This window comes from Rhinatrema bivittatum, chromosome 12 (genome assembly GCF_901001135.1).
Source record: "Rhinatrema bivittatum chromosome 12, aRhiBiv1.1, whole genome shotgun sequence".
NCBI classification, from domain to species: domain Eukaryota; kingdom Metazoa; phylum Chordata; class Amphibia; order Gymnophiona; family Rhinatrematidae; genus Rhinatrema; species Rhinatrema bivittatum.
Window position 1 is genome coordinate 12,689,706 of NC_042626.1, and position 20,081 is coordinate 12,709,786.

General features: G+C 51.5%; 1 protein-coding gene and 1 long non-coding RNA gene across 6 annotated transcripts; one reads left to right on the forward strand and one right to left on the reverse strand.

Annotated features, from left to right (window-relative positions):
- Positions 1-1,447: 1,447 nt before the first annotated feature.
- PI16 (peptidase inhibitor 16) lies at positions 1,448-12,638 on the forward strand. Of its 5 annotated transcripts, none has more exons than XM_029572521.1 (6): positions 1,448-1,831; positions 5,920-6,141; positions 8,467-8,573; positions 9,104-9,192; positions 9,674-9,742; positions 10,161-11,496. In XM_029572521.1, the coding sequence occupies exons 1-6, from the start codon at positions 1,673-1,675 to the stop codon at positions 11,303-11,305; spliced, it is 1,791 nt and encodes a 596-aa protein (XP_029428381.1). In that variant the 5' UTR covers positions 1,448-1,672; the 3' UTR covers positions 11,306-11,496. The 5 variants fall into 5 exon arrangements, with proteins under 5 accessions (XP_029428381.1, XP_029428383.1, XP_029428386.1 ...); XM_029572523.1 differs by lacking the exon at positions 10,161-11,496 and adding an exon at positions 11,514-11,605 and having other exon boundaries at positions 1,528-1,831; XM_029572524.1 differs by lacking the exon at positions 10,161-11,496 and adding an exon at positions 11,696-11,829 and having other exon boundaries at positions 1,545-1,831.
- A 2,824-nt stretch (positions 12,639-15,462) lies between these two features.
- Positions 15,463-19,758, reverse strand: LOC115073769. Its single transcript, XR_003852096.1, has 2 exons — positions 17,600-19,758; positions 15,463-17,528 (listed from the first exon to the last, which is right to left on the reverse strand). It is a non-coding gene; the product is annotated as an uncharacterized LOC115073769 (long non-coding RNA).
- Positions 19,759-20,081: the final 323 nt, after the last annotated feature.

The following is a 20,081-nucleotide window of genomic DNA, read 5'->3' on the forward strand; positions in this document are numbered from 1 at the left end:
TGCATGGAGCGGCAGTTACTACCCTTAACAGAAACATGGGGGTAACCTGTATGGAGTGGCAGTTACTGCCCTTAACAGAAACATGGGGGTAACCTGCATGGAGTGGCAGTTACTACCCTTAACAGAAACATGGGGTAACCTGTATGGAGTGGCAGTTACTGCCCGTAACAGAAACATGGGGGTAACCTGCATGGAGCGGCAGTTACTGCCCTTAACAGAAACATGGGGTAACCTGTATAGAGCGGCAGTTACTACCCTTAACAGAAACATGGGGGTAACCTGCATGGAGCGGCAGTTACTACCCTTAATAGAAACATGGGGTAACCTGTATGGAGCGGCAGTTACTACCCTTAACAGAAACATGGGGGTAACCTGCACGGAGCAGCAGTTACTACCCTTAACAGAAACATGGGGGTAACCTGCACGGAGCAGCAGTTACTACCCTTAACAGAAACATGGGGGTAACCTGCACGGAGCAGCAGTTACTGCCCTTAACAGAAACATGGGGGTAACCTGCACGGAGCGGCAGTTACTACCCTTAACAGAAACATGGGGGTAACCTGCACGGAGCGGCAGTTACTACCCTTAACAGAAACATGGGGGTAACCTGCATGGAGCGGCAGTTACTGCCCTTAACAGAAACATGGGGGTAACCTGCACGGAGCGGCAGTTACTACCCTTAACAGAAACATGGGGGTAACCTGCATGGAGTGGCAGTTACTACCCTGAACAGAAACATGTATTTATTTATTTTGCTTTTATATACGGACATTCATTGGGCTACATCACATTGGTTCACATTAAAACAGGGTAATAGTATGAGGGAGGGGTCGTGCTATTAATTCACATGAAGGTAACCTGCACGGAATGGCAGTTACTATCCATGGGCCATGGTTACTGAGTTACAATGTTACTATGGGGAGGGGGAGTGGCAGGGTCCTGGAGGGGAGAAGCGTTTTTTGCAAGCAGGCAGCCTGGGTTGTGGTTTCAGTTCACACTTTTCTAAAGTAGCTCACACTCCACCAAAACAGGAAAATAACCAACAAAGCGAAAAACAACAACAAAAGAAGAGAACAAGTCGTCGTCCCCCCATTTAGGAGGGGAAATATTCCAGCTGGTTGTGACTGAAGGGTCCCATTCCCAGTTCTGGTTACCCCTTTCTTGTTTTTCGTGGGTATTTTTTTTTTTGGGGGGGGGGGGGGGGATGGTTTGTATAGCACGAGACTTTAGCGTTAAAAGTTAAAAAAAAACCCAAAACCCAGTTTGTGTGGTTTGGTTTGCTACAAAATTGAGGTACTGAGCGTTAAAGGGGAAGCAGCTCTGCCTTATAATAAGGGTGCAGAGGTGCTGGCCCAACCTTCCCGGGACCGAGCCCTTCTTGGCCAGCAGGGGGGCATTGGGGGATACATTCCTGCGAGTCCCGGAGGAGAAGCCTGGGCTACCCTGCTAGAGCCGGAATGAGCCACAGGGCTTGCAGCTGGAACCTCCCTCGGTCCCCAATGCCTGCAAAAAGAAGGCTCCGGGCCCCCCCTAAACGCGCCCGTGGTGCCAGACAGGAGCCCGAGGGGCGTGGTCACCGGAGCCGAGCAGCCCTTTAGTGCCAGCCCCCGAGAGCTTGCCTGCAGCGGATTTAAAAGGCGGCGGCGCGCGCCCCGAGCAGCCTCAGTGCAGGATGCAGCCCTTCCCCCTCCTCGCGCTGCTGCTGCTGGTGGTGCCGGCGGCCCCCGAGCCCGGCCGGGCTCTCAGCGAGGAGGACAAGAGGAGCCTGCTGGCCATGCACAACGCCCACCGCGCGCAGGTCGCCCCCCCGGCCGCCGACATGCTGAAGATGGTGAGTGAGGGCAGAAGCCGCTTGCCCCATGCTGCTGGCGCTTCGGCCACCGGGGTTAAGTGGGGAGGCAGGCTTTGCAGCAGCAGCTGCTGGGGAGCACTCCCGTGTCAGCTCTCCGGGGCAGGGACGCTTCCTTCCTATGAGGCGGGATGCATGTGCCTTGCGGAGGCTGCAGGGCGGCGCGGGTCTACCCTCGGGCGCTCTCCCCAGGGAAAGCAGGGGCCGCTCCTTGTCTCTTCCGCTGCCCTTAGACACCTTGCAAAATGGGAAGGGGGACCGGCAGCGCGAAGGCTCCCCGGCAGAGCCCGGATTGTCGTAGCGAAAGTTGTTACTAACTCGGCTAAATCTGTCAGGCAGAGGGAGCCCTGGATCCTAAATATTTGTTATACGGGGGCCGGATTTGTATTCCAGGGTGCAGAGTACTGGGCTCACGAGATAAAGTGCTTTTATGAATAAAAATAAAAAGCAACCAAACTGTTTTACCCCTGAGGATGCAGGTCCTTAAGAAGCGGGAGAAGGGTGACCCCTAGTGGCTGGGTTTAGGGTTGGAGAAAGAGCCCTGGCGCATGGTTTCCAGCCTCTGGGTCCTTCCTGCAAAGGGGGTGGGGCTCTATAAATAGGGGGAAGTGTCCCCAGGTACTTGCAAATCACGGTTCTGCGGGCAGGATCCCAGCCCTGGTTCCCATAGAGAGCGCGAGATCTCCCAGCCACCAGCCGTGCAAGAATGATCACCTGCAGGGAGAGCAGCCAAGCCACACCGCCGCCCATGCCAGGCAATCTACTCCCCCCTCCCCTCCCCAATTATATCTGATCTTCCTCTCGTGCCCCCTCTCCCTGGGATCCCGCTGCAGCCCAGGACAGTGACAGCAAGGAGCAGCCACCCTCACTGTAAAGCAATGGCCACCATGCGACCAAAGGTATCCAAAGCCAGAACACCCCTGGGAGGGAGCAAAAGCAGCGGACCCGTGAAAGCGGGAGGTTGTCTCGGGGCAGGGAGAACACCAGTGAACCTGGCACAGAAATGGTGCAGGAGAGGGTCGAGGCCACTCCCGCTGGACTGTGAGCCACGCAACGTGATGGGGGGGGATTGCCAACTGGCTCCAGATTTTCAGGACAGGTGCATCCAGTCCTGCTTTTACTCCCCTGTGCTTATAGTCTTGCTTTTCTTAGGCAATGCAATAGGGAAATCAGAATTAATCCCAGCATGCAGTGGGGTAAAACCAGGACTGGATCCACCTGTCCTGGAAATCTGGAGCCAGTTGGCAACCCTAGGATAGGGTGATGGCATTAGGCTGGCGTCGTTGCGGAAACCACGGTATTTACATTTTGGTAGCTACCAAGCATCTGCCATCTCAGCTCTTCTGGGGCTTCCTTGTCCCCAATTGCACCGGGGGAAGTGCAGTCCCCACACAGCTCAGGTGTGGAGTTTTTTTATTTTTTTGGCTTGGCTGTGCTCGGTTATGCCCACCTCGTTGCCATGGTCCCTGCTGTTTACGGACTTCAGTAACAGCACAGGCTGCTGTTAAGGAGCTCCATTACAAAAACAAATGTCATCCCATTACAAAAGAGGAGGTTTTATGAAGCATTAAAAGCCTGTTTCCCAGCTCATTGATTGTGTGGTCCTCGCCTTCCAGCTTGCAATGTGATTTTTTTCCAGTGAAAACAGAGCAGATGAGGTCATGGTTTGGAGAGGTGGGAGGGGGAGAGTCGGGAGGGTCCTGGGCACCAGAGGCTGTGGTTTTGCAAAAATTCACAAGTTTACGATTCCAAATTCCTAACATCAGAAAATGAAGATAATTTTTGTTTGTTTTTTTTATGAGCAGGAGAGGCACTCAAATCAATTCCCCACCCTTGGCAAAAGGATTTGCCTCTTAATAATCTGATAGGGAGCCGCCTATATGATGGGGTGTTTTTGCAGTTCAAGGATTATGAACAGAAAAGCTGCACAGTTCATCCGGAACGTCTTCGGTGAGTGTGGTTTTATACCACATGCACCTCAGAGGGGAAAAGAAGAGGGAACCAAGGCCGAGGCTGGGTCTTCGCTACCAGTCGGAGCTAATCCCTCCGGCTCACCTATTGAACGCTTGCTGATCAAGGCTACCAAGCCAGACGTTGCAGGCTGGATTTACTATTTGGCAGAGCCTGCGGGTGCTGTGCCAGCGGGGGGAGAAGTGGGGTGCTACCATGCTGAAGGGCACGTCTTCCATAGCTGAGAGAACAGTAAGGTTAAAAAAAAAATGGTCGTTTTATCAGCGATGACCCCCACTCACTGCTGGACAGGTTCTGAATTTCAGAGGGGGATCCTGGCTTAAACCTCAGAGTTCAGATGAAACCCTTCCCCCACCCAGATTTTGACGTTTCTAAGCCCCAACACAAACTGATTTTAGAGTAGGGCCGAATTAAGGGGGGTGCGACCTGTGCACACCCCTAAAGCCACCATGGCCATCCCTCCCGGGGACGTGGCAGGGGTGGCTGGCAATGGGTGCCAATGTCTGCTGTGTGCTTTGGCCATGGAGGGTACCACTCGTGGTTCTCACACTAAAGCTGACCCTGCGTTGGCGTTCTGTGCATTTGGACAGCAAACGATGCATGGGTGCAAGTAATAAGGCCCTTTGGTTAGGGCTACCAATGAACTCCACGCCAGGCCTTTTCTTAGGGCAAGCAGAATTACAAGCCCCCAAGATGCAATGGGGTAAAACCCGAACTGGCTCAGCCTGCTCACCAGCTGGGTGGACGCTGGAGCAAAATGGAAGGAGCCCGGGCACGGTTGAGATTGCAGTACTGGGAAGGATACAAATGGGCTGGGCAGAGGCTCGTGAACCAGGATTCAGAGGAGGGCAGATGAGGTCAGGCACAGCCCTAGCTCGTGTGTGTGGTCAACGCGACCTGGTCCATAGGCCACGGCCAGAAGGACACCCTGCTCCTGCAGCCCAAAGGGGCAAAAAGAAAAGGAAGGGAAGGATTAGACTAGGGAGCGGACTTGGGTTTGTTTTACTCCGTGCACTCCAAATTCTGCCCCTCCAGTCCTGTCCCCTGCAAGGCGGGAGGGGAAGGGGCTGGGTTAGGAAGCAGATTGGCTCTTTTCTTCTCTGCTCTGCCTGCTCTAGCCTCGGTCTCTCTCACCCAGCCCCTTCCCAACCCTGCAGGCCCGCCTGGGAGGGTGGAGGCTGGGGCAGAAGGCAGGGGAGGGTGATTCTTTGTATAAGTCTAGGGCCAGGGAAGGGGCAAGGGCTGAGGTTGGTCCTGGGACCAGGGAGAGGTGGCTCGATGGGGGGGGGGGGGGGGTGGAGGGGAGACAGACTTGAAGAGAGAAAGTTGATGCTGCACCCCCTTCCCTCCCAATCCATTCTGAATCTCAGGGTGACCACAACTCAAAAGTTCCCAGGGCTGGCAACTGCAGAGAGGGAACAGGTGCGGGAAGGAGGATTTTCTGTTTCGTACAAACACAAGGAGGCGTAGAGAAAGGGGAACCCAATAGTAATGAAGAAGAACGCCTTCACCAGGAGCTCCCCATGCCAGCTCTCTGGCGGGGGGGGCGCTGCTCAGACATGGGAGGCCCGGTGAAGACCCCAAGGGGTTTCCAAAACAGTTTGCTAGAATATATATTTTCTCCTTCCCAGAACAAGTTTTCTGTGTCTTTCCAATCGTTTGGGGTTTTTGTTTGTCATTTTACAGCTGTTTTCTTTTCTGGGGCTGTCCTGCTTCTTTTTTTTTTTCTGTTTTCACCTTGTTCATCCGGCATCCCTTCCGTGCGCTAAGGAGGAGCGCCGCATGGAAGGGATCCTCAAAAAAGGAATATCTCCCCCCACAGTCCCAATGTGGTAAACATTAGCAGAACCCTGTGAATAAGGCATCAGCTACTGCTGTTCTCCCTTCTGTAATAAACCTCACAAGACCGAGAGGAGTTGCCATTATAAATATTTCTCCTCTTATGATGGGATTTTGAAAGCGGAGATGCTACCTCGCCATGGTCATTAGCCAGCAGCTTCCGGAAGTTCACAGGCTCTAGTGCCTGGGGGGGAGGTTAGCGGGCAGGGTGATTCAACTCGGCGTTGCAATCACGGGGAACCGGCGTTCTTGTGTTCCAGAGCTGGGATCCCAAGCTGGAGAAGCTGGCGTCTTCCTACGCAGCTGAGTGCAAGTGGGAGCACAACCAGGACCGGGGCCCCACGGGAGAGAACTTGTACCTGGCCAGCGCGCCACAGCTGGATATGAAGAGTGTGATGGAGCTGTGGTACAGTGAATACAAGAACTACGATTATGCTACTCTGTCGTGCAAGGAAGGAACGATGTGCGGTCACTATACCCAGGTAACGGCCATTCCTGACTCGTACGCAGCTTAATGTCAAAAGCAGGAAAGGACCCCCCCCCAGATTGATAGGGGGGGGGACACAATAGAGGGGGGTTGTCATCTACTTTTCAGTGAAAATTGCTTTTAAAATTATCCCGACCAATGACTTTTAAGCAGGAAAAATAAAGAAAGCTGCCAGCACAGTCCAGGCTGTGAATTCAGCATTTCAGGACCTGGAGAGAGGGCATGGCGGGCGGGGAGGAGGGGTGATGGAGCCCCAGCACAAACTGTCGAGCTAGAGGAACTCCTGGGACACGAGTCCAAATCCCAGCCCTGCCAGCAACTCTTAAGCAAGCTCCTGCAGTTTGGTGGGACTGTGTCTCATGGGGTCACTCAGCATGGCACTGCCCCCCAGTTTGGTGGGACTGTGTCTCATGGGGTCACTCAGCATGGCACTGCCCCCCAGTTTGGTGGGACTGTGTCTCATGGGGTCACTCAGCATGGCACTGCCCCCCAGTTTGGTGGGACTGTGTCTCATGGGGTCACTCAGCAGGGCACTGCCCCCAGTTTGGTGGGACTGTGTCTCATGGGGTCACTCAGCATGGCACTTGCCCCCCTCTAACCAAAAGGTGTCCAGTGCTGTGAGAGGACCTGGAAGGCCGGTGCTGAAGCTCCTGCTCCCATATATCTGTCGTGGTGGTCAATAGGACGCACCGGGCGGGTTACACCCTCGGGGTATGTCAGGGTGGACATTGGCGGCTACAAGGACCACCTTACCTTCCCCAGCTGGAACACAAGGGGGCGCTAAGCATTCAGCCTTCCCTTCCAGCCTCTGACCAGCAGTCTGGCCTGAAATGGGGGGAGGGAGGAATAAGGAGGGGGAACAGAAGGGAAAGAAACAAACAGAAGATTTTTAAAATGTTTTCAGTACTTTCCTGCAGGAGGAAACAGATTCCACTGATTTGAAAACTTCTTTAAAGTTAGTTCACTTTTTGCTTTGTGCCCGGTCTTGCCCATAAAGTCATCTTGGATAAAGACGATTCTATTTATTAAGACACCTGAGGTACCAACATCTGAATCGCCATGATAGGGCAACAAGAAATGGGTAAAAAAAAACAAACCCCTGTATGGTACATCCAAAGGATAGACTTAAACAGGAAAAGCTATGCAGGGGTCTTAGAAATCCAAGGTGTGAGCACAGTTTTCTCATCCGACCCTGCCATGCTCCCCAGGGATGCCTGTTTATCCATGGAAAGAAGTGCACGCTCTGTGAAACACGTGCACGGAAAGAAGTGCACGCTCTGTGAAACACGTGCACGGAAAGAAGTGCACGCTCTGTGAAACACGTGCACGGAAAGAAGTGCACGCTCTGTGAAACACGTGCACGGAAAAAAGTGCACGCTCTGTGAAACACGTGCACGCTTTTTTTTTTTTTTAAATCCTGCCAAACAGGGGCAAATATTGAGTTAGTCACTGTCTCTGTGGAAAACTCAACTAACAGTTCCAAAGATCTCTGCCCCTGGAGCGCACAGCACATGTGTACTCCCTCCCCCCACCTCTGCTTGCCTGTCCGAGTACCCAGGAAGCTTTACCAAATACGCAAATGGATGCACTCGTACACCCTCCCTAGCGTAGACTTATGGAGTTGAGAGGTCAAGGTTTAAAAAAAAAAAAAAAAAAAATCTGGGCCCCTAATTTCAGCCAGAATTAGGAGCCTAAATTTCCAGCTGGAAATTCCCCTAAATTTAGGGGCTCGTTAGCTTAGACATAGGAGCCTTAAGGGTCGGATTTAGCAAGCTTCTTTCCTTAGAAACAAGGCCCTAAGTTAGGTGCCAAGTGTTGAACACCCGTGTTTAACCACCTCATTTATTTCTAACTCCAGCCCTGCAGCCACCCCCTTTTTAGGGTCATAGATTTAGGGGCCTGGCGAAACTAGAAGCCTAAATTGAAGTAGCCAATCCTACTAAATTTTCAAAAGGGCCAATTCAGAAGCCCAACTCCCAGAGGTAGAAGCCCAAAGCCTTTACAGGTCAGCCTCTAAGCTATTTGAATATACGCTTACAAATTTAATATGAAACGGTTATAATGGTGAGACTGTGCCCCACCCACTGGTGCAGTATATCAGGGCATCGTGTCTTATCACTGCGATAGGGCCCATTGCCTCCCACACTTGCAGTGCTGGGCACTAACCCACATGTGCGTCCTTGCTAGTAACTTGTCCGTACGAGCCGTCTGGCCCATCCTTGGAACTTTCACCAATGTGCCACGTTGGCAGAAGGTTCACGTGGGCAAAAATCTGTCACCCCTGCTTTTATTTATTTATTTTTTTTCTTCATCATTTTAGGTGGTCTGGGCTACCAGTGGCAAAGTTGGCTGCGGAGCGCAGTTTTGTGAAAAGGTGAAAAACGAGAAACCAAATCAATTTTTAGTGGTGTGCAACTACGAACCTCCGTAAGTGCAAAGTTACTTGAGCTTCAGTGAAACTGGACGAGCATTGCAGCTGCCCGTTGTGAAACCCCTACTCGGGCCGACATTCACGGCTCCGTCCTCTGGTTCCCTACTTTTCTGGGGGTCTACGCTCGCGGTGAGGAGGAGGAGGGGGGGGGGGGGCGCTCGTCTCCTCCGCGGGGGCGCTTCCAGCACTCTTTCGCTGGTGTTACTCGCACGTCTCTCTTTCCTTCTGCCACCTTTCCCCTTATCCGTGCCTGCACGGACTCTCTCTTCGTGTCTCTGTCCGCAGTCTCTTCCTGGATGGGCCAAGCTCTCCTAAAATGGAGGTCCTGACTCCACCACTGCGCAGTGACTCTGCAGCACCCCCAGCCCCCATCTGACGCGGGGTGCAGAATCCATCGCATTGAGCCGCTGGGCTCTCCCTCTTTTTATGATGGAGGAGACTCTTATGGACTTCTAAAGGTCCCGTAGGGCAGGCGGGACCATTCTAGCACTGCCTCACCACTTTTTCCTTCCAATTCCTTCTCTAGTGGGAACTATGAGGGCAGGAAGCCATACACACAAGGTGCCCCCTGCTCCAAGTGTCCAGCTGAGCACAAGTGCCTCAACTCCCTCTGTGGTAAGTCGCATGAACAGATGTTCCCGAGTGCTGTTAACAGGCAAATCTTTTACCAAATGTCTCCTGCCCTTTGGTCGCTGTTGCTTCCCCTCTGGTAAACCCAGGGCCAGATCCTGGACTGTCCCACCACACAGAAGCACATCTGCTCATTTGGGGTAACGGAGGATCCTCAGAGCCTGTAATGTGAACCCAGAATGCTATTGACATCAGGCAAGGATGAGCTCAAAGATCTTGTATCCTTCCCCAAAGGGTTTATTACGATGGCTACTCTTTTTTTGTATAAATTGGGCAGACTAAGCCACTGGAAGACAAAGTAAGTTGCCACTGAGCCAAAGGTTCAAGAAAGCCAACTCTCTTGAGTTCAGTGGCCTCCCAAACCCCAGCTCTAAGATGAAGGCTTCTAGAAGTTACTAAAGCATTCCTCCATAACATTTTTGGATGTTCTCTCTCCCATCTCCAACCCCCATCTTCCCCAAACAAGGGATTCCCTCTTTGGCACCAGAGCCATCTGTAGGCTGGAGCAGAGCCCCGCATTCCACTTCCACACCAGGTATGCTCCACATGTACCACCCCCCTCCCGTCATCTCTCTCACAACTCCTCTTCTTTGCTCTCATCTCGCAGCCCCACCTTCCTCTCTTGTCCTCACTTCTGTCCCCTGCCTCTCACCCTTCTCTTTGCTCTCACCTCTATTCCATGTCCTCTCCCCCCCTACCTTCCCTGCCCCTTGTTTGTCTCTCTGAGCAGCATTGGAATAGCCACAGAAGCAGAGGAAATGCTGTTAAATTGCTGCTTCTCTCACCTCCCTTGACCACAGAAGTCTTGCTATCCCAACCCCAGATTGTCCTGAGGAGAAAGAGGCCTAGGAGGGTCTCCTGTATCATTCTGCCCCTCCTGTTCCACTGCGCTTCAGAGTCTAGTGCTAACTGTGGCCTTTTCTGTGTGTGTTATGTGTGTTTATTTTTATCAGCACAAAGCATAGAGTTGAAGGAGGCCAACACAGCAAGCACCACAGTACCACAAACGGCAACCTCTGAGCAGTCTTCAGCCCCCGGGCTTAGAATTTCTCCCGAAGTAGATCTAGAACGGGAAGATTTTAGTGTAGCTTCCGTAACGATGGAAGGTGATATTTACCCCCAGCATCCCTCAACCCACAGCCTATCATCTGGCACAGGAGTAGATACAGATGTGCAGGAGGCCACCACTCCACCATTCTCCCCAACAAAGCCAACGCTGCCCCCTGAACCAGCTTCACACCATGGCCACCTCATTTCTACCCAAGCAGATGTGCAGGAGAGCACCACTCCACCATTCTCCCCAACAAAGCCAATGCTGCCCCCTGAACCAGCTTCACTCCATGGCCACCTCATTTCTACCCAAGCAGATGTGCAGGAGAGCACCACTCCACCATTCTCCCCAACAAAGCCAACGCTGCCCCCTGAACCAGCTTCACACCATGGCCACCTCATTTCTACCCAAGTACATGTGCAGGAGAGCACCACTCCACCATTCTCCCCAACAAAGCCAATGCTGCCCCCTGCATTAGCTTCTCACCATGGCCACCTCATTTCTACCCAAGTAGATGTGCAGGAGAGAACCACTCCACTATTCTCACCAACAGACCCAATGGTGCCCCCTGAACCAACTTCACTCCATGGCCACCTCATTTCTACCCAAGTAGATGTGCAGGAGACCACCACTCCACTATTCTCGCCAACAGACCCAACGTTGCCCCCTGAACCAACTTCACTCCATGGCCATCTCATTTCTACCCAAGTAGATGTGCAGGACAATAGAACAACCTTGAGAGGAACAGAGCAAATGCTGCCCCTAAGGTGGCCGTCACCCTACAGCCTTGTTGCTAAGGACTTAGACATAGCTTTGGAAGACACTAATGAAATTAGCAAAGCAGCAGAGAATAACCTGACCCCCAAGCTTCCTCCATCCATCACAACGTCTCCAAAGGGAGATGTAGGCTTGCAAGAGAATTACCAGTCTGCCAGTACACCAAAGCCCACAGCAACCCCTGAGGCACCTTCCCGCCTGCATATAATCACAGCAGCAACCAGTCGTGCTCTGCCCTCCCACGCAGGCCGAGCAGGTAAGGAAGCCTGAACCACACCCCATCCCTGGACCCCTTCTCGGCTGCCTGCATCCTTGGAATGCAATAGTTGCATGGAACATGGTTGAGCCTGTCAAACTGGATTGGCCACCCCAGTGCCCAGCTAAGAAGTGCGTCCAGGTCTGTCCCTAATTCCTAACAAGATGTTGCTTTGGCTGTCATGTCCCGAATGCTAAATGTCCACTTGTTTCTCTTATGCAGAGTGGGCACAAAATGCTTTCCGCGTAGCCCGGCGTCCGTGCCCCACTACAGAATTAACTCAGTGGAGAGTGGCATGATGAGGCTGAGGCAGAGAGAAAGGTGCATGTCTTTCGGCATGACTCTGTTTTATTGTTGATTATAACTTTTTTAAATTTTTTCTTTTTTTTTTTTTTTTTTTGCATGTGTGTGCGCGCGTGCTCGTGTGTGCGACAGCTGACAAAACGGATAGCGCTGTCGGGAGAAACCTTCCGGGCTTCTCATACCTGTGTCTTCTGCCTGCGATCTTTGTACTGCAGCTGTCCTTCTGAAGAGCCTCCTCCAGCGAAATTCAATCCACCTTACCAGCCGCAGGATCCATTGCCGCAGGTCTGCCAACCGAAGCCAGCACCACGCACGAGCTCACACAAGGGGCGCCTTGACACCCGCTGTAAGAATCTGGAGCCGCTGTAGCAGGTGCCGGGGGGGCCCGGCCCACTTCCCGCTCACGCGCAGGGCTCCGGGTCAGTCCTGGGTAGGGCGGGGCTTCGGCGCAGACCGCGGCTCCAGGAGGGCTCCAGTTCACTTCCCCGTGGGCTGTGCCGGGTTCCGCTGTGCGTGGTGAGAGCACTTTGTGGCGGCAGAAGTGCGACGGGCCAAGTTACTACACACGCACCGTGGAGGGGCACCGGGGCTGGGTTTGGGCAGAGGCCATGTGGGCAAATGCCTAGAGAGCCACATTCTGAAGGCACCCAAAATCTGATCCTGCCCTGCTGTTCTTTAATTTCCGAGGGTGACACCCCCCCCCCCCCTCCCCCAGCCTTCTGCTATGGGCACCATAATCTTAAATCCGGCCCTGAGTGGGACCGATTTTATCAAAGGAACAGTCAGCGATTCAGTTGTGTTCTCACCAAAACAGCTACTTCCCCACTGCCACAGACTATTCCCAGGACAGTGATCTTCCTTTCACCAAATATTCCCCTCCCCCCTCCAGCGCCTGGAAGGACGAGAGCTGCTCCTTCGTCAAGGAATAATGCGGGAATTTGTAATGTAGGCTTCCTTTATTTATGTGTAAGCTTTTACTGTGCAATTCCAGACTTTGTGTTCCATGCAGATTTCCAAATAAAATGTGCATAAAACGTATAAACACAGGGTGACGCAAAATGGACTTACTGCAGCTATTTCAGTGCACGTGAGCCTCTGGCTGCACTAACGTTTAACTCAACCCCAGCAGTCGGGACCCGGAGGGGAGCACGGCAGATGGCGGCAACCTCCCCATTCCTTTACGCCTGTTTTTAAATTCATACTAGGAAAACTCTGCAAAAAGGCTTTGGCAGGTGGATGCTGGTGAAACCCAAGGAGGTTGTGTTGGAGCTGCCACCCCCGAAATCGCCTCTGCTCCCGATCTTGCATTCGGACCGGACTAGGGTCCTCACCTTGCCTCCTCACCCCTTTTTGTAAGTTAACCAGGTTTTGTTTTTTTGTTTTGGTTTTTTTTTGGGGGGGGGGGGGGTTGTTTTTATAATTTAATGTTTATCGACCAGAATAGCAAAATAAAAGGAAAACAATACAATAACAGCCCGTAGGCTAATAGAATAACTTAAGGTATAATTTTCAAATATTCATCCCCAAAAAAAAGATAGCAAAAAGAAGATGGCATACAGAAGAGGTTAACATTTATAAACATAACTTAATATGCAAAATCCAGATTGATCTCCCTTCTGCCCCTTGATATATGGATCCCATTTTTTGTTAAATTTCTCAGGGCTATCATGTCTCAAAGCAGTAAGATGACAAAGAAAAGAGATCTTATGTAGCCTTTTTACGCACCAGCTCAATGGAAGGACGGGAAATCTGCTTCCAGTGCCTCGCTAAGGATAATCTAGCCGCTAGCACAATTTGTACTATTAACCTCTGAACCCAACCCGATACTTAGTAAAAAAAAAAAAAGTATCAGGGGGCTTTATTAGGAATCACTTGCTGAGTTAGCAACTTAATCAATCCAAGTACAACATCCCAAGAGTTGGACACTTTTTAGAGCATTCCCCCCACCATAGGCGAAGCAGAGACCCCACAGCACCGCACCGGAGATTCCCAGAAGCCTCTCGGGACTCAGGCACCACCGGTGCAGATGTTTATGTCCATTCTGCACTAAGGAGCCTTCACCGACTGAGGCAAAGCAAAGATCCCACTGCATCCTCCTCCAAAGCAGCTCCCAGGTCACCTTCCCCAGGCATCGCCTGCTTCGGCTTAAACGTAGACTCTCCAGTTAGATTCGGATAGATTTTAGCCGGGACCCCGTTAATCCTCCCATTACTATCGCACAACCCTCCCGTGAAGGATTTGCCTGTAGAAAGTGCCGAACCGACTCGTGAAGATTTCATATAAAGGGCGCATCTGGATATAAGGGAATGTGTGTTTATCAACAAGATTATATTTGTCCCTCAGCATTACAAAATCAACAGGTAAATTGTCACTCCACAGATGTTCCAGAGATCGTAAGTCCAAAGAGTCAACTGAATTAAGTCCAGGAGGAAAATTCTTATTAAAGCAGAAAGGGGTCTTAAAAAAAACCCAACAAAAACTCTCTACTCCCCACCAATAGGTCTTTCCAGGTGTCCCAAAGCTTCAGTGTAAGGAGAGACATGAGCCGCTAATACTCTACATTTCCTGGGTGCCCAAGACTGTGATAGGCTGCTGCACAGCCGCCCAGGGTTTAAAGTTGTTTTGTAAATGCCAATCTACAACGATCCTCATCTGAGCCGCCGCGCACTGTTTCTTTTAATTAGGCATCCCTAGACCACCTGTAACTTTGGGTAAACATAAAACTTTTTGTGCCACTCTCGGAGGCCAAGTTAACCAATTCCGAGAGAACTGTCCCTGACCCCACTGCCTGCAGAAGGGCCTAGCTCTTACTTTTCTTAGGGAAATCACAGCGACGATTACATGTATGCCACAGGGTTAAAAAGCAGGACTAGACTAGCCTGTTTGGATGAGGTGGCAAGGCTAGGAGGGTCAGTTCCTCTTTTTAGGCTAATAAAATCACCCATTCGCACTATAGGAACACCATTCCAGAAAATCAGCGTGCGATGTATTGTAAGCATCGCTGCCTGTTTTATGGGAGCAGACCTTACATACAAATGGACAGGCAGAATATAAACTTGGTGCTTCCGGCTCCAGGCGCTGGAGTAGAGGAGAAGAATGAGCTTTATCTGTTTGTTTCTGAAGGCTGGAAGGGTGCAACCCAAGTGAACAAAGGCCAGGAAGCATCGAGAGTCCGTGAGTCTGAAAGCAGCCAGTGACCAGTGCCCCCCACCTCCCACCAGCATGGGTGTCTCAGCATCCCTCCACAATACAGCCATTGTTGGATTCAAGGCCTCCCCAAAACAGGGTCTGATTCGCAGGGAAACCAAAAATACACAAACGAATCTAGGATACTGATACACCCCACCGAGGATATATCCCAAAAATACCGATCTTTGTGGGTGAAAGAAGCTTCGAGAACTTGATTTCAGAATAACTGATTTATTTAAAGTGTTCAGGTGTGGCGTGAAGAGGCCAGAACCGGGCTAGTGCTACCTCGCCCCCCCCCCCCCCCCCCCCCCCCGGTAGGATGATGGAGACTGGCATTGCCAGCACTCCATGGCACAAGAGGCAGGACAGTCCAGCTCTGGGTTTCACCCCACTGCATGCATGGATTTGTAGTTCAAATTTGCCCAGGAAAACGACGGAACCCAAAGCCTCCAAGCCCACACATAGAGGGGGGAGGGGGCAGGGCAGGGTCCGCTTGTCCCTAATGACAGGAGTTTGTCTGTCAGCTCAGCAGCCCCCTAGCCCAGGCTCTGATGCTGAGCCTCGCTGCAGGCTGCATTAGGTGAGCAGCTCTGCTTTAAGCGCAGCTGGGCTGACGCCTCCCACCCCCAGCAGAAATCTGCCCCCCGTCAGCTGGGTATTTACCCGTGGGCAACTCAACTTTTTTTTTTTTACAAAATAAAAACTTGGGAAACTGGCAGTAACAGTCTGACCGTCCTGGAAAGAACCGCGGGGTTTGTTGTACTTTATCTAAAAGTAATAAAGTTGGAGGGGGCGGAAGTGAGAGAAAGGAGCTGGATCGCCGGAGACTTTGGGTCTCTCGGTCCCCGCCTGCACGAGGGGCTCGGAAGGGCTGTGGAAGCCTCGGTGCAAATTCGCGCATTAACGCCACCGGCCGCAAGATGGCGCTGCCCCGCCACCGTCCCAGCCCCTAGCAGTCTCCCCCGCCCCGCCCCAGGCGGCGGCGCTTTCCGTCCTGGTGCACCTTCGGTTTCTGGATTTGCGGGGCACTGTATGGAGGAAATGAGGGAGGGCTGGCATGTGGTCCTCTCCCGCCATCATACGTTTCACATGCATTTATTTTGTGTATTTCCATAAACCCTCCTCAGTCCAGGATGTAATCGGAGGCTAAAACGTTTTTACAAAATAGTTCTCTGGCCTCGTGGCTGGGAAAAGCAAACCTTTCTTTCAGAGTAAAAATGTTTGAGAATTGGTGACACCTAAGGCACCTAAAGGTCAGACTCGGGGTAACATCCACAAAAATTCCTTCATAGAAAGGGAGGTGGATACATGGAGCAACCTCCCAGTGTTAGTGACAAATTATTAAAAACAAACAAACAATTGAAGAACGTACAGGAGCAGTACAGAGGATCATGAATTGCTAAGAAGTGAGGGGGAGGTCAGAGATGAGCCGGGGTTTATGGCACTGCAGCAGGAAGTTAATTAGGCAGGTTAGATAGGGTCCTCGTCTGCCATTACAGGCTCTGTTGCTGTGTTTTTATAATGGTAGAAAGTGTCAATATAAGTTGCACCTGCGTAAACTCCGTCAGCAAGGATATGAAACGGCATCCTCAAATAGTCGGAAATTTGACGGCTGAAGGTTGGCGAACCCTAACTGCATGGATTCCGTTTGCTTCCACAGAGCTGTTCTGTCATTACTGGGAGGTGTCTTGGGGTTGGCGGAAGGCTCTGGGTCATCCGGGACAAGCCGAGTCGGTCCCTATGGTGGCCCTCGGCTAACTCCTAGTCTCAGCTTCTCTTAGAAGAAGAAGGCCACAAAGGCCATAGACACAATAGGTCCTTGGAAGCAACTCCAGGACCCACTTGGCTTGTCCCGGATCGCTGTGAGCCTCCTGGAAGCCCTACGGGACTGCTTCTATGGGGACTAAGTGCGCTTGGGCCTGTCCAGTGCTTCAGTGGCAGCTCACGATTTAGTCTTCCATTCCCTGGGCCAACGGGGGATGCTGCAGAGGTGGCATTCATTGTCCCCGGTGGGGGGAGGGAGGGATATCCAATCATCCTGCAATGGCGACATCTAGCCATTGGATTCAGGGCCCATGATGGCAGGGTTCCAGAGGTAGCTCTGCTGCGTGGCCCCCTCCGACTGAAGGGGGATATAAAATAGAGTGATGGGGGGGGGGGGGGCAAGAAAAAACTATGGGCAGTGGTAAACAAAGGCCATTTCCAACAGAGCTGGAAACCTAAGGAAGGAGGGAAACTGCTGACTCCTCTCCCCTCCCCGCCAGGGTGTGCAGGGAAGAAAGGCGACGTCCTGCTCTGCAGAAACGTAAACTTGCTGCAGGCTTGCCGTGTTGATGCACGCGCATTATTGGCGAGTGCATGCAGCACCATGCACATCTGCCAGGGCAGGGCAGGGGCGCAGGTCGGACTCCAACCATCAAAGGGCCGCACGATCACCAGTGCAATAGGCCTGCGACTCCTCAGGGGCTGCCATGCATCTTTTTATGTCGCTCTGCGTCCGGCTGACGGAGGAGGACACATCTGGCTGCCTTTCTCTATTTAACCTCCTTGCCTTGGCAGATGGGAAGTTAGGAAGAAACACTCCCCCCCCCCCCCCCCTCTTTTTTGTTTGTTCCCAGCATGCACCGCATTGGCTCCGCCCAATCGCTTGCCGTTTATAAATGTTGGCTTCTCCTCAGACCCAGCAGGCGCTACTGACGGCCCTTCTCATGCACTGACGCAGGACGAGGCCCCCTGAACGGGCTTCTGAATTCTAATGGGCAGGCAGAACTCTGTACCCAGCCTCTCGGAGCTCTTCGTTTAAATTTACTTTTTACATTTTTATTTTCCCCACAGGATCACAAATGCTCCCTTTCTTTAGATAAGAATAAGAAGGCCAGACCTCACACTCGGGGACGGTGACTTTGAAAGCCGTTTGCGTTCATCGGCCCACAGCCATTTTATAACATACAGGCATATGTACATGCCTGTTATAAAATATCCTGGCCGTGCACACATGTGCACTCAGACCTGACCCTTAAAATCCCACTGATCTGCCTAGACTTTTGTGTTTTATTACTCATGTGTCATCCATAGCAGAAGTAAAGTTATGCGCCAGGGGACCCCAGCTCGTGCCAGAGCGCATAAGAGTTTACGTGATAATTTTAAGGTGAAATCCAGGAGCACCCATGCTCCGCCCAGACCACGCCCCGCCCCTGTTTTTAAATTTTCCATTTGTGCATGCAGTGTGAGAACTGCGTGTATCCGGGAGGCTTTCAAAATCTGCTCGGTGCATGCCAGCCCAACATACTTGCACATCCCCTAACAGATGCGTGCATCAAGCTTTTAAAATTCACCTTTTAAGAAAAATGAGGTGATATGAGGTTGGCTGTCAAAATCACACGCAAGACAAATTGAAAGCTACTGATACAGGTGATTTTCAAAGGCGTTGCATGCATAAATGTAACACTCAGCACTTTTCAAAAGCCACTTTCGTGGGTAGAACCTATTGATAATTCAAAGGAATATATTGTAGCAATTTTCAAAAGCCACTCACGTGGGTAAAAAGTGCATTTACACATGTAAAATCCCGGTTTAAGTGTGTCAATGCTTTTGAAAATCAAGCCCTTAGTGAGTGGCAAGCTGGGATTAGAACCCAAATGGGCTGTGGGATTTAATGGGGTTCCTTAGTTCTGTGCTTTAACCACCAAATTGCACTGTCTGTCCCTTCAATCTGAAAAACTCTGGAGTGTTTTCATAACTAACCCTGCGACATCTGGGAGTCATCTTACATAGACCTGAGACCTGAGCCCGAGGGATAAGAGAGTCAAAGTGGATGCTTGCCTTGAAACCTCGCGCCTCCAGAAATCTATTAGTCTATAATGTGAGATACTAGGGATGTGCATTTTTTTCCCCTGATTTGGCAGTATGCAAATACCTTGCCGACTATATAGTACAATATGCGTGCATCTCATTATTAAAGCTACACGCATACAAACCGTTTTTCTTGCGTGTACTAGAAAGTTGGCGAGGTTCGCACGTACCGCCGAATCGGAGGAAACGAATGCACATCCCTAGGAGAAACTGGCAAAAGTTATCCAAGTCTGAACGCAGAGTACAGAACACAAGGTCTTGTCAGACTGCCCTGTCCCAAGCAGAAAGAGAGGTTTAGGTGTTTTGCTGTTTACAGAGGTCCGCAGTTGGCTGGGATGAGTAAAACCAGAGAGGCAGCGAGTTCAGCCCTCTTCTGCCTGCCTCGTGGCTCTGCACACAGGGGAAGAGGAGAAAGTGCTGGAGCTCTGTAGCCTCTACCGCAGGGCTGGCCATCTTAACCACCAGCAGCAGCAGATATCAGCAGGCCCCTTGTTCACATCCTCTGACCTGGTCCCCAAGTAAAAATGCCTGAAAATCTGCAAAAATATATTTTTTTTGTTTTTATATAGAAAGAACAAAATTAACTTTTCAAAGCCTACCTCATGCAGAATCCCCGCAGAGAAAATAAACCCAGCGTACTGGACCTATTTTCCCAAACACTGGCACTATAAACAGGTTGGGCGGTTACATGGAGTCTAGGGATGACTTAGACCAGAGCTTCCCAAACCAGTCATTTGGGTTTTCAGGATACCCTCAATTAATATGCATGAGGCACATTTGCATACTTTATTTCAATTTTTAGCCCACTTTCTCACAAAATAATGTTCTAAGTGGGTAGCAATAGCCAAAAGGCACATGCGTAACCATATAGAAATAACTAGACTAGTGATGCACATATACAGCAAAATGAATGCAACATAATCATTCATAAGACATACAAATAACCAAAGAAAACACACAAAGAAATAAAATAATAACCAGATAACCTTATATGCAAGAAAACAATGGGCCGGATTTTAATATCTACGCCCGATTTTATAACACGTGCACGCAGCCGCGCACGTGTTATAAAATCCGGGGTCGGCGCACACAAGGGGGTGCAGACTTGTGCACCTTGCGCGCGCCGAGCCCTAGGGAGCCCCAATGGCTTTCCCTGTTCCCTCTGAGGCCTCTCCGAAATTGGAGCGGCCTCGGAGGGAACTTTCCTTCCGCCCCCCCCCCCCCCCCCCCCGCACCTTCCCCTCCCTTCCCCTATCTAATCCGCCCCCCAGCCCTACCTTAATCCCCCCCCACCTTCCTCCGGGCAGGCATAGGTTGCACGCGCCGGACAAGTGCCGGCACGCAATTCCCGGGCCCAGCGGCAATGGAGAGGCCTCTGGCCGTGCCCACGCTCCGCCCCCCCAGACCGCCCTGCCCACGCCCCGCCCACTTTTCAAGCCCCGGGTC